The sequence below is a fragment of the Triturus cristatus genome, chromosome 7, assembly GCF_964204655.1.
Source record: "Triturus cristatus chromosome 7, aTriCri1.1, whole genome shotgun sequence".
Taxonomy (NCBI): Eukaryota; Metazoa; Chordata; class Amphibia; order Caudata; family Salamandridae; genus Triturus; species Triturus cristatus.
In genome coordinates, this window is record NC_140590.1 from 1,283,374,096 (window position 1) to 1,283,388,850 (window position 14,755).

At 43.4% G+C, this 14,755-nt stretch overlaps 1 protein-coding gene across 8 annotated transcripts in view; it reads right to left on the bottom strand.

Annotated features, from left to right (window-relative positions):
• Positions 1 to 14,755, bottom strand: part of LOC146811885 (sulfotransferase 1B1-like) — a 445,124-nt gene that overhangs the window by 93,182 nt on the left and 337,187 nt on the right. For 6 of the 8 annotated variants that reach the window (XM_085618842.1, XM_085618840.1, XM_085618843.1 and 3 more), the window contains one exon: positions 4,942 to 5,122. In XM_085618842.1, coding sequence (XP_085474968.1) covers positions 4,942 to 5,122 — 181 coding nt within the window. Of the gene's footprint in view, positions 1 to 4,241; positions 4,361 to 4,941; positions 5,123 to 14,755 lie in introns of all 8 variants that reach the window. The other 2 variants (XM_085618847.1, XM_085618841.1) reach the window with 1 other exon arrangement.

The following is a 14,755-nucleotide window of genomic DNA, read 5'->3' on the forward strand; positions in this document are numbered from 1 at the left end:
ATCTCTTACGAGATCAACACTTATTCACTTTACAAACATAAAATTCTTGTAGAAAATATTTTAAAACTTAATATGAAAATCACACATATTTAAAACAAGAATAAAACTCCTTTTTCTTCACTATTGGCATATGAAAGCATCTTCAAATATGTGAGCTCAAAATACCATCTGTACAAAAACATATTGTTTGATTTTGTAGACTATAATATTTCTCTATAATAATCTGGGTCAGTGCAAGGTTTTACATGCCAACTGTCTCACCTCTTAATTATGCACACGCTTCTGTATGTCAAAGAAATACATATGTGTTAATTTTGAGGACATTTTAGCATATTTAGGTGATGTTTGTTACATGAGTTACAAAGCACATATTTTCAGGGCTGGTCTAAAAATGAAGAAAAATGCTCTGACTGCACCACATTTGTTTTTGTTTAATCTGTTAGTGGAACAAAACAACCGTGGTGCAGTTAGTGCATTTATTTCATTTTTAGACAAGACCCGAAAATATTTGTTTTGTAAATCATACAACAAATATCACATAAATATGCTAGAGTGTCCTCAAAATTTAAGTAATTGTATTTCTGCAACATATGGAAGCTTGGGTATTATTAATATGTCGCACAAATCAATTTACAGGCATACTCTCAATCTCACACTCATCATGCCCACAATTAAACACACATGTATCCAAAGAAACACCTGCATGCACAAATTCAGAAATCCACACATTCAAATACTGAAAACTTACCTTATCTGATACGGTCCCAGCTGCAGTTCCTGCTTCGCTGGTCCCGAAAATCACAGATTCGCGCCTCCTGCTTTGAAGGCCTGGAAGCTGACCTCACAGCTTCCGCTTTTCTGATTCATATGCTGGAGCATTTGCCTGATCAGAGGCCCCACTAAAGCTCCATTAGCTGACAATGTGCACAGCCTGAGGTTCGTGAAGCATGTCACAGCCATGGAGGAGCTGGGCTGAACAGATCCATTTTTAAAACTGCCTGCATCACCCACAAAGCCTTGCACACTTCTTCCCCTTGTTACCTGGCAAATAAACAGAAAATGTCAGGAGGTTCTAGACCTTCCCGGAATGTGGAAAAGTTTCTGCTTGAGGCCCCCCTCCTTCAAAAATGAAAGATCGATGGCTCAATCATTCTCAGGTAATGCAGTGAGAATCTGGAACTCGCTTCCGCCATTGCTCCGTGCCACCACCTCCATCCAGATTTTCAAAGCTGACCTCAAATCTCTTCTCGTCCAAAGACACTTTCAAAACTAATACCCTCATTCTCAGACCCCTTCAGGAAGTTAGTTCATCATTGTAAATTTGTAACATCCTCTTGTTCATTCCCCACCCTTGATTGCTGAGTCTGATATTGTGTCATTGCCTATATGGTTTTACTCTACCTCTCCTGTTTATTTTTGTAACGTTCTATTTTGTACCATTTCTCTCATGTAACGTAACTGGTTATATTGTATAGCGCTCTGACACCTTCGGGTAAAGTCTGCGCAATATAAAAATGCTTAAAATAAATCAATAAAATAAATAAATAACAACCAACGCTCTCGTACATGCAGAACACCAAGGGGCACAATAGAGCCCCATCTGGTGTTCACATGACGTTGCAGCTTTTTACATGAAATCAAACGATCAGTAAGATGGTTTGTTTCCATGTAAAAACTTCAAACACACACTGGTGAGTTGCGAAAGAGGTGGGGGTACCCTCAATTGGCGAGCCCCTGCTGGGACATGAAACTGTATTTTACCGATGTAAAATCCTGCTGGAAAAATCGTATTAGGAAAGGAATGCATAGCTGTCGAGACCTATTTCCCGGCTTAGTGTCACTCGCAAGCAAAGTGTGGAGGAAGCATGTAATGGCCTCCCACCAGCCAACATCTTCCTTTTCCCCCCTCACCCTTCCCAGCACCTTACTGTCCCACACTAATGCCCCTGCACATATTTACTAGCTGCTCTGTGCAGCTGTTAAATGTGTGTGTTACACCTCCTTGAATAGGAACCACTGTGCAGAATTCCGCTCCGTAATTTCGGGTGCGCACGATTATCCTACATTCCAAGGTGTGTAACTCAGAATTGCATGGTACTGGTGAGGTGTTACTACAGGATACTGAAATATATGGGTGAAGAGTTTGCACCCTAACATCACCAAGCAACTCAGAGTTGGGGCTAAAGGGTCATAGATAAGGCATTGAAATGTCACAAATACACAATCAAGCTAACAGAGCACTTGGCAGCAAGGCCTGACTGGCTGTACCGGGCATTGGGCGTTTCCCCGGGAAGTTGGAAGGGTGGGGGCTGGTTTTGTTACTGTGGTCTGGTTTTGTTACTGGGGGCCGCTTTTGCAGCAGCGCAGCAGTTTTAAAAGCACCTGCTGAAGAGTTCCCTGAATATTTAGCAGTTTTCAGACAACAATGAAAGTGTCAAGATAACTCTGGTGATTAATGTAGCTGCTGGAGAGAGGTCAGAGTTCTGTCTAGTGATAGTTTTGACTCATCTAAGGTAGTGCAGAGTGTTAATATGCCTGCAGCAAAGAACATGCACCATGCATTTTACAGAACAGTATTATAGTAACATAGCTCAGTGGCTTACTGCTTTTGTCACAGAGATCCCTTTGTTACTGTGCAGTTTGTAATTTATAATTGTAATCTAGCACAGTGAGCTATGAACTGCCATCAAAGAGATGCTTGAAAGCAGCATGCCACGGGTTAGAAAGTTATGTTTCTTCCCAGTCTTGCATTATCCTAATGTTGCTAAAAAAGGGTGTGTTTAAGTACAAATTAATTCTTGTTAGTAAAGTCAACCCAAACCACTGTGTTAAATTCTGAATCATCAGTTTGTGCCTCTCGACAACTATGCACTCCTAAAAAATGCTTACCAGTGTGGATGACATGTGAATCCTACCCCTTGTAGTCCCATTTGTGTTATGTAACATCGTCTATACACTGATTTACACTCATATGATTCATTGTCTATGTATGTGTGTGTGGGTGTGATGTATAGTGTTCCAACACCCTACGGTGGTATGAAAGGCGCTATAAAACAAATGAAATACTCATGAGAGAGGGGCTATAGAGAGATTAGAGACATTGTTTGATGGTGATAGTGAGGGAATCATTTAAGATCCCCCCCAAAAGATTGTTTCATCCTGGTGCGCTGTAAGGTCAGCATTTATTATGTTTTAAAAGCAAATACAATCAAATATATACTGAAAAGATATGCTGTGGAACGCACCATTTTTGCCATTTGTTCCTAAAGTTTCTTGGGGGAGAACCCCCAAAATCTCCTTGTAGTGGCCAGGATCGCTCGATATGCACCATACAAGGGATGGTCTGGCAAAATTTGCCAGTGCTGCTCTGGGTTCTCAGTCCGGCCCTGCTAGGCAGATATATGGTGTTGTAGGAGGAACATAATCACACATTGGATTGAAAATTATGAAACAAATTAAACAAAAAGTCAAATGAAACCACTTACTGGGACTGCCATGCTGGAACTCTTGGCAGGTTGCAAAAATTCTTCATTCCACAAAAGTGCAGGTCACATACCAGAAAGAGAGCTGGGGTCCAGCAACAATGGGAAGTAGGCCGAAGCGGGAAACATCCTTTACCACGCAACCATTACAACGCGGTATGGTTACATTGTGGTTTTTACAACGAAAGTCGTTACACCGACTTGCACTGGAGGGCGCTCTAGACTAAGGAATAGTGTGAATTACTATTCCAACACCTTCCCTCCTGTACGTAGACTGGAGTTGGAATAGTAATTCACACTATTCCTAAATCCAGCGCCCTCCAACGCAAGTCGATGTAACGACTTGCGTTGTCAAAACCGCGATGTAACATACCGCGTTGTGATGGTACGCGTTGTACCATCATACATCCGGCAGAAGCACAACAAAATCTACAGACAGTAGGCCAAGCAGACTCTGTGTGGTGGAAGCTGGAAGCCTCAAAAGGTGTTGATAAGCAACAACGTAGCTGTTCCGACAAGATGACACATTTACATGTTTCAGTTTTGCTCTGTGCCCAGTTGCCTTCAGAAGCTGCTGTGTAAAGACAGAGGGATGCTCCTCCATTCCTGCTGCTTCCTTTGCAGCCTCTGAAGCTAGGCCTTCCAAAGGAAGTGCTAAGGGTCAGAAGTCACAAGGGGCAAGCCACCCCTGAATGAGGTCCATGGTACTTCACTTTTCCATTCTCTACATTTTAGGCTCTTAGAGAGAAGATTATTTACCTCCGCTGTTAAAAAAGATGAACATCTGGCAGTTTGGAGCAGCATTCATTATCTCCAACAGCTGCTGGATAAGGATTTCTGTCCTCGAATGGGGTCGTTTTTGAAGCTAGCTGTTCGCTCTAGAAGTAGAATGCACTTTGATTGATATTTTGGGGAATATAGAGTCTGAGTTTTAAATGCTTGCGTCAATTTCTTATTCCAGGTTTATATGATATGAATTTCAAAAGGGATTTATTGCTGTTTTATTGCCCAGATTTTAATGTAGGCCTGGATGAAGTTTTAATACTTGACTATATTTTTATGGATGTGCTTTTATGGATGCTTTTATTATCCGAATAAAGATAGTAGGATTTGATTTGATACATGTGAGTAAATATATTGGTACATTTTCCATTGTGAATATGCCTTTAAAGTGCTGGGTAACACAAACTACAAATGTAAAATCTAAAGACAGGAAGTGTAGAGTAAAAAATCTGTAGCAGTGAGATAAAGAGACAGGAAGAATGCAGAGGTGAAATAAAGAGGCAGGGGGTGAAAATAAAACTAGGTAACTTAGGTAATCTGCCATCCTGGCATTCAGCAGGGCCAGCAGCAGACTCCTAATTAAAACTTTGATCCCATGTACTTATTTCTTTACAACTTGAGCACTGGTGGCCCCTTTTAGCCAGAGTCAGAGGTGTCAGAATGGAGCGGCTCTTACCCTTCCTCATGAACGGGGCAATGCTGTTGTCCACTATAATCGGAAGCACCCCATCATAGTTAGCTTTGGAGTTGGTCTTCATCTGTTCGAAGGAGGTGTGATGCACGGTCTTCTCCTGAAGCTCTGTGCTCAGGTCCTTGCCCAGGAACTTTGCTATCTTACAAATTTCACGTCGGGGGTCCTGTAGGGGAAAATGATTGTTTAACGTTTAGTGCATGGAAGGGTAGATTAAACACAGCAAGACAAAAGAGGGAGGCATGAGCTGAATCAAGGACTTGGAGATGGATGGATGGATGGATGGATGGATGGATGGATGGATGGATGGATGGATGGCTGGATGGATGGATGGATGGATGGATGGGTGGGTGGACGGGTGGGTGGATGGATGGATGGATGGATGGATGGGTGGACGGGTGGACGGGTGGATGGATGGATGGATGGGTGGGTGGATGGATGGGTAGATGGATGGATGGATGGATGGATGGATGGATGGATGGGTGGGTGGGTGGACGGGTGGGTGGATGGACGGATGGGTAGATGGATGGATGGATGGATGGATGGATGGATGGATGGATGGATGGATGGATGGATGGATGGATGGATGGATGGATGGGTGGGTGGACGGGTGGGTGGACGGGTGGGTGGACGGGTGGGTGGATGGATGGATGGATGGATGGATGGATGGATGGATGGATGGATGGATGGATGGATTGATTGACAGACAGAGGGATGGATTTCGCAGCATACTCTGAAAAGAAAATGGGTTGGTCACTAAATCAATCAATGGACACAAAGGAGCAAAGAGATATTGACAGATAGGTCGAAGTACTGTGCTACATTGTAGATTTGGAATGCAGGTGTGTAACTCATTGCATACAACCTACAATGACAACTTCAAACATAAAACCTGAATTATATAAATAAATACTAGCCCCTCCACACAAAGACGATTTAGTTGTTCTGATTCCAGCATGAAGGGGAATCCCACTGAGATCGATGAGTGATGCCTATAACAATTCATCTTAAGTAATGTGGGCACAAACTAGTTAACCCCTCTCCGTTTCCGGAAACAACAGAAAACCAAGATGTGTGTCCAGCCGGTCTGCCAGCATTTCAAATATCGCGCAATGCCAGTATACCCCTTGCGGGGTCACTGTTAAAGCATCCCAAAATGGTATCCTAACCTACCTTACCCTACCCTATCCTATCCTACCCTGTTTCAGAAAAATAATATTCTAATTGCTGTGCCACATCAAGCCAATCAACTGACCAGAATAAATTCTGGTCAGTGGATTGGCTTGATGAAGTGATGGAACTCGGGAGTGTTACTCGGTACTAGGTTGTTTTCTGTTATAGTCTAAAATCTATTTACAGGGCCATCTGAAGGCAGGGGCAGAAGAGGTATTATTCCCAAGGCTTCTTTCTCGTTCTGCAGCGATTATTTATAGATTTTAAAAAAGCCTACCTTTTAAGGTCTTGGCTACAAAGAGGTTTACCTCTCTGTTGGCAGGCCTCTTCTGTCTTATAATTTACATGCACTTGGAGTGGGCTTTGGGCGAGCCCATGGCTCATGATTGGAGAACTTTGTTGTCTCTCTCAGGTCTCTGTCTGCTCTTGATTTAATGGCTTTCCTCCCTATTCTTGTGTGTTGCATCCAGCAGCATTTTGGTCCCACAGTGTTCTGATTGGGGCTCTTTTTTCTTTCTCCTTCTGAAATCCATGGGAGTGCATGTGTTTCTTTGATCCTCCTGACATCCCTGCCCCACCGCTCCTTCTTTCTGCTTTCCCCCAAATATCCCTCTTGACTCTCCATTCCTCTTTACATGCACCCATAGCCACATGTTTACTACTTTGTAACCCACCCAAGCACTGTTGCTACATGCATTTGCCCGCCTCATGCTTACTTTCTATGTTGAAGCCTGCCCGGGACTCACTCATCGGTTGTTTTTCTCTCCCACTCTCCTCCTTGCCACTCCTTGTTTTTTATGAATAGGTTTTATGGGCATTTATTTAAGATGCACCGCCAGCTGCAAAATGCCATTGGCAGCTCAGTGCAACTGCCACTTTTTCAAAACTCGCACTTGTTTTTCAGAGGGTGTTGTCTAGTCAGGGAAGAAAGTATGTAAAAAGTATTCCCTCGAGGCACACCCTTGTTCAGAGACTAAAGAAGACTCGATAAAAAGGAATTGACAAAAAGAGACTTGTATTCAACACACTGTCCCTGCCGCTTCCGTTCCAATCAAGCTACGTCTCCATTTAGAAGTATTCTCTCCTGACCAAATAATTCCAGAGACTTTGGCATACAAGCAGATCTCAAGACCAAGTTCTAGTCCTGAGGAGAACCCCCCAGCAAGATGGGGTTCGAAACGCGTTGACACCAGCGATTGGGCTGATTAACACAGGATATGCCTCGAGGAAATACTTTATATACTTTCTTCCCTGACCAGACAACACCCTCTGAAATTTGTAACCCCATAGCGCACGACACAGGTAGGACAGTAGGCAGAAGCCTCCATTTAGGAACTTTTTAGTGTCCGTCTAGTGCACTTTACAAGCAAGGACTGGTCACTTGTATTGTTTTGAATATCCTGCATGTTTATTGTGTTTTCTTATTGTTTTGCACTGTGTTGTATCGTAATTTTTTTAAGATTTTTCCCCAAAAATGTTTTCTTTGCAAACAAAGTGTTTCCTGATATATGACATGGAAAAAATGGCATAATCTTGTTTACAATAAATGTTAAAGCAAAGTGAAATAAATCACACGGACTTTGGAATGACAGTCTAAGGTCTAGTTTAACCATTTATATGTTGTGAATAGTAAGGGTGGGCATAGCAGGCGTAGTGCCTTTACGCGTATTTCCACGGAGTTAAAAAAAAAAACTCAGGGGAAATACGCTATGCCCCTTCCCACCTCCCAAAGTCCTTTAGAAATTATTTTAAAAGGCACTTACCTGTTGTTTGCTACCTCCCCTACCTTCATGCTCCCCACCCTGCTCCTCACGTCTTCAATAATAGAAATAAACTACGTTGCGCATCAGACGTACAACGTAGTTTTTTTCTATTATTGAAGATGCGAGGAGCAGGACGGGGAGCGGGAAGGCAGGGGAGGCAGCAAACAACAGGTAAGTGCCTTATTAAATCATTTTATATGACTTTGGCAGGGGGGAGGGAGCGGCTAACTCCGCTCCGCCACGGAGGCATAGTTTTTGCCTACTCCGCGTTCGCTACGGAGTAGGCAAATCTCCGCAAACTCCATTGGTGGAGCAGAGTTACCCGCCCAGGGTAAGTGAATAGTCTATCTGGACATCTTGCTTGTTGTATACTGGTAGGGAAGATGGCATTGAGTGCTGTGAATAAGATGTACTCCAGAGCCCATCCATGATCAGCACATCAACCGCAGCCCTAGGTAATCAAAAACGTAAAAAGCCTGATCAGCCCATCCAAACTGCGTCTTTGTGCAACTGAGCTGTGCACTTTACCTGTGTCTTGGTGAATACCTTTAACTCCTTAGTGAGAGAGGGGAACCACTTTTTTGTTAATACCTACATTGCCATTATTGAGGGGTTGGACCTCTCCTCATGTTTACAAACAGCGGTTTTCTACCTTGGACGCTACAGTGAAAGCACTTTCTTTATAATCTAATAAATTAGATCTGCAAATTCCCCCTACTGGAGGTTTTAGCAAAGTATTTCCATCTGGAGAGATTAAGTAACTTCATACAACAAGTGAATGGTGAGTTAGTCAAGAGTTATAAGTCACTCACTCAAGCATTCATATGTTCTCCAATTTTAGATGAGTTAAGAACCTTGCAGCCTATACTGATTTCTTTGGTGGATGAGGTAAAAGCTCTAAAATTGCCTATCTCACTCCAGACTGATGCCATTTAAGCATCAGCTAAGCAAAATGTTCAGCTTGGCGAATGACAAGTGGCTCAACAAATGAAGTCTACAGACTGTCACAATCCATATGACTTAATTTCCCATAATTTCATCAAGTATGTTAAGTAGGTCCCACTCCCACAAATTCAAAAAACTTGATAGCTCTGATCACATCAGTCCGCAAGAGTGGTTTCCGCAGAGAGAAAGAGATAGAGCTTCAATGTTGCAGAAGAGAGAAGCCATTTTTTCCTGCACAGAGGATATGCTGCATTCACAGCTTCCTTCAATGAAGAGGCAAATGTAGGGCGTTACTTCTAGTGGCACAGAAGGAAAGTGTTTGGACCACGTTCACTAGGACAGTATTTCTTTGTATTGTAATTGCAAATATATGGTGCTTACTACAGCTGACAAGGCATTGAAGCACTTTAGCTGGCCAGCATGCTGCTCCAGAACCCAAGGCTAGTGATTAATCCAGTGGTCTTGGGTATTGGGATTAGTTTTATATCCTCAAGTAGACCACTCTATGCATTTTTTCTAGTATTGTACTGGTGGGATAAGTTAGTGGAAGTTAGGTGTATTTATTAGGGGGGCATATGTGAGTTCATGTAGATGGTTGGTTGGATTACTAGATGAGTTTCAGGAGATATTGCTAGGTTGCAGTGTATGACTTTCAAAGAACTACAGTCTTTATCTTTCCGATGAGGTGAGGGAAATTTACAAAAATAGAATATTAAAGATCAAGGCGAACATGCACATGACTTGAAGTCAACTGTACTCAGAGAGGAAGCATGCAGGGGATGGAAAGTGAGGAGAGGGTCATTCAAAGAGAAAAGAAGGGACTTCGATTGGAAATTTTAAGTCATGGTCTAAATTTTCATGCAGACAGTTAGCAACATAAAGTATACATTTGAGATAGCAGGCATTCTATGGTGCAAAATAGTGGTAATAAACATCATTTTTTGTGTGTGTGACATGGTGCAATGTTAGGTACTTTTTATTGGACCATAGAATTAGGCTAACAGTGTGTCTGCTACAAGGCTACGTACGGTCAGCCGTGGTCCGTGCAGGTAACAGCGGTGGGTCCATGGGGCAGCGTGGGGGGGGGATATTTCGAGGGACGATGCAGAGGGAAAATTAAATAAATAATTCATTTTCCCTTGCCATCATACCTCAAACCCCCCCCACGCGGCCCCACCGCTGTTACTTTCACGGGACGCGTCAGGCTACGGTTAGACCATTGCTTCAGCATGGACCGCGGATCAACTCAGGGGCTCGAAGTGTACACTAATGGCTGAACGCATATATAGGGAAAGATTGAGAACTGCAGGCTGCCCTTGAATGAGTCAGTAACTTCATGAGCAAAGCAATGTGACGGAATATAAAGGGTAGATAAAGGGAATATCGAAAATATGTTTATGCAAATGCTGGAGCGAATATCTTCTGATGTTTACCCTTAAGGTTTGCCTCACAGTATTAATTACCAAAACAAAGTGAAATCCATTTGGATGCCCCAGATTTTAGCATGCCACAGGATGGTGGTGAGGAGTGATAGCTTCACAGACAGTGGATGTTTAGTGCCTGAATTCTTCTACCTAGAGGGAGCAGACACTGAAGTTTGTAGGTGAGATTGGGCTAGCTTCAGAAATTCCCTCAGCCTTATGTTTAACGAGATGATGGAGATTTGTCTTCCTAAGCACTGACATTTGGTGGATGGCAGGGGTGAGTGGTTGGATTGCAGTGTCTGTTTTTCATGGTGAAGAAGTTTCTAGGCCAAGCCTGCCCTTTTGTGTGTGCCAGATTACTGCTTCAGGAAGGATGACGACTACCAGGGGATGAGATTTCACACTTCATTGTACCCATGTTGTGACTGCCCAGCTTGGATCCAGCCTAAGTGGTACCTGCTATGTGAAACTTCAGTTTACACAAAGATTGTCTCTCGAGGGCACCCTGAGAAAGACACAACACAACCACCACACTGCACATTCCACATACAACTATGTAATTATCTCATTCCTTTGCAGTTAAGAGATCCAAAGCTAACCCACTATGGGACATTATGACACATAAAGAGTTTGCTGGGAGGGGGAAGGAGGGGGAGAGCCAAAAATAAACCAAGAGCATTTTGCAAGCATAGGCGATGTCAAACAATGACATGATTTCTAATAAGTGCATAATTTATCCAGTTTTTAGTGTTTGAACAAATAAATAAGTCTCAATGTTTTTAATTTAATATTTGTTTATAGTTTCACAATTAAAAACATTACAACAATTAAAAACAAATAGCTGCATTCACGTTAGGTACATTCATTAATGCAGGATGTCACATTGCAGTTCATACATAGCATAAAGGATGACTGTAAAAACATATAGAGCAATTCATAATAGACGTGCAAGTCTCCGCAAGGGCTTAGTTTCGTGGAGTTTTGCTACGCAAAACTCAGCGAAATTACACAAAAACTGTGCGGAGTTACGCAAGTGGCAGAGTGCAGTGTGAACTGCAGTTTTCACCGGTCTTCCTGCTGCTCGGGTACAAATTGTACCCATGCGGCAGCTCGCCCTTACGAACTTACCGTTCAGGATAGCAAGCAGGGAAACAACTCCACTGCACTACGCAGAGTTTTCTGCACTCCGTGAGCTCTGTGGAGTGTGGGGTGCAGAAAACTCTGCAAACTCCGCGAACGGAGCAGAGCTCACCCCCCAGGCCTAGTCGCAATAGAGGTGACAGCCATAAGCTCATTAATAGGTCAGATAGCTGGTTAGGGAGTCAGGACGATGAGTCCAAAGGCTGCTTGAACAAGTACTTCTGGAATGGCCTCCATATGGATCTGGGCCTACTAGAGTGGGAAAGCATAGAATAATAAAGTTCTAATTGTTCTTGACAATATGCCATATCCAGCAACCAGTCTAGAGTGGAGGGCACCCACCCTCAACCCCACATGGAGGCCACTATGCATTTGGCGAGGAGCAGCCCCAGGCCAAGAAACTTTTTATTATCACCTGGCATTTCTGTCAGTAGGCACAAAAGTGTCAATCCCGGTGATGGGGAAGGGCGAGAGCATAGAATATCAGAAAGGGTGGAAAAGACAGGCATCCAGTAGGCCGAAATTGGACGAGCAAACCTAGCTAAGTGCATAATATCAGCCACTCCCCTGTTGCATCTGGTGCATTCATCCATAGTACACAGCTTAAATTTACACAGTTTAGACAGTATGTAATAGGCCTGAGGAAGGAATCGATAATGCATAAGATGGTGCTTCCCATTGGGGGGTAGATAATGTGTCAGACTACACATGCCTGCCCATCACCACTTCCTATCAACATTACTGCCTGCTGCAAACCCAAGGGCATCTCAGACTGCACGGAAGCGTAAAGACTGGATAAGAGATGTCGGGGAGAGGATGCTGTCAAGAGGAGAGTAAATGTTTTACATTCAGTCGGGCAGCTTGGAACTCCGGAGAGAATTCCCCGAGCTTTGCCCAGATGTGGAAAAAGGTAAACAGGTCTAGCAAGTTCATTGGTGTGCCAGTACTGTTAGCCAATCTCTCACAAAATTGCCCATTAGAAAAAAGATCACCCATTTCCACCACCCCTAACACGATTATCTCTGGGCCGCCAATCTCTCCTGAAGTATGCAATGTAACAGAGAGTTTACTATCAACTTCCTGGGGGTAATAAAGCACCTGATAGCCAAGTTTAGACTGTAACTGAACCCAGGCTTGTTTCATACACACAACTGTGTCTATTTCACCACAAGATTGACGTGGGGTGTGTCCAATCAAAGCCAGATGAGGGATCGGGTGGACCTGGTCATGCTCAGGTGCAAAATGCATCCAATAAAGGGGTGGCTTGAGCCAGTACTGGGCAAATGATGCTTGGGCACAAAGGTGATACAGCTCAAAGTCCGGTGCTGCAAGGCCGCCCGATCGTAAGGTAAAATTAGAGTTTCCCAACAGAGTAGTGGCTGTCTCCCAGCCCACGCAAGCATACCATGAGGTTGTGTAGCACATGAAAAAAGTGTCGTGGCATAAAAAGGTAAAGCAACCTCGGGGGAATGACCATCTACATAATAGCCACACGTTCCATCAATGAGAGAGGCAGTTTTATCTAGCTTTATCTGATCTTCCAACATGAATAGCGCTACGCCATAGTTCTTTAGTATCACTGCCAGTTTGTTAGCACTGACCCTGACCCCCAAGTATTTTAAAGAGTCTGTTGCCCAGCGTAGGTGCAGCGATAGCGGGCAAATTGCAATAGCCGGGGTGAGGGGGAAATAGAGGACTTGGTCCAATTCATTGCCACGCCAGACACCACCCGACTTAGCGGAAAGTCACATAATGAGTGAGTCCATGTTCTCCCCTGGGTTACTCAAGTATAGAGCGAAATTGTAACATTACAAGGGGAAAATGCCAAGCCCCTTTTGCCATCAGTGCTTTAAATGGGAAAAAATAAGTAGAGGTACTCATTAAAATAAGCTAGAGGTGTAGTGTGTGAGCGGGGCTAGGGGTGGGGCTAAGGGCAAGACTTGATGATACTTAACAACTTCTATAATAGTTGCAGCACACACCAAAACACATGAGAAATGTGTTTATATAAACAAAGCAGGCTAACTCATTACACAAAATGAAAGACAAATGCAATAATAAGTTAACATTTCTCTTTTTTAGTAATAGATGCACCTTCTGAATGCCATACTGTTAATTGCTGTTGTTTGGCACAATACTATATATTTTTGGGCATGTCAGCAGGAAGAAACTGAAAACACCCCCACTTTGAACCAAAGTTCTTATGGCACCAAGCAAATGAGGCACCTCATCATGACCCTCACCAGAAGAGATCTCTTGTCTCCTCCATCAATCTATCCATTCATACTTTCATCCTACCATTTACCTGCTGATGTCCACCATTTAACCTTTACATTCAGTGGTCTATTCAGTCTTTTATCCATCATTCAGTTTTTCACCATTCCGTCTGTCCATCCTTCATAGACAAACCTATCATCCATCTCCAAACCTCAATCCTTTCGCTCATCTATCCATCAACCCTTTCACTACTTCATTCCATCCACTCTTTCATTACATCCACTATTTCACTCAATCCCTTCTTTCAATCATCCATCATCCACCCTTCCTCCCTGTTATTCATCCATCCAATCTTTCACTTATTCATCCATCATCCACCCTTTTATCCAATCATCCACCCTCTTTCCCCCATCTATCTATCTATTCATCCATCTATCTATGCATGCACACATTCACTCACCCATCCATCCACCCTTTCACTCACTCACTCACCCCCACCAACCCTCTCTTTTACGTTACTTATGAACCTTTGTCGCCGAGCCTACATGTACACACAAAGTGCCACCCATTTTCTTTAAAATACCTCCAGAGAGTGTCTTGATTCTCTCTTTCTATCGCTTTTTTCTTACAAAAAACAGACATACACATACAGGCAAACACACAAACATAAGCAGACACACAAGAGATTTGGGTATGATAAAAGCCATTTTATACTCTTCACATACCATGGCTTTTTTTAATTACCACTATCAGGGGACTGCTATCATTACTGTGTTTTCACAATAGCACATGATAGTGTGAATGTGATTGACAGCACAGGGCCTGAATGGTCCCTGCTCTGTCAAGTACAGTGTGATGGTGAGCACCCGGACATTATTAAAATGAGGTCTGCTGAGTAGCTCAGCTGGGGCTCAGATCGGGGCTAAAGAAGCGGCGCCTTGGCTGCCAGAGACACGTTCCACTCCTGCTCACAAGCACTCACAGCCATGTGCCTACATTTTCATGAGTACTGGTACTCTCCTTGGCAGTGGAGAAATGCTGGTACTCATAGTGATAAATCTAAGAAGTGCCGGTACTCAGTGCTGGTGAGTACCGGCCCATTTGAAGCACTGGTTGCCATGAAACTGACGAAGAAAG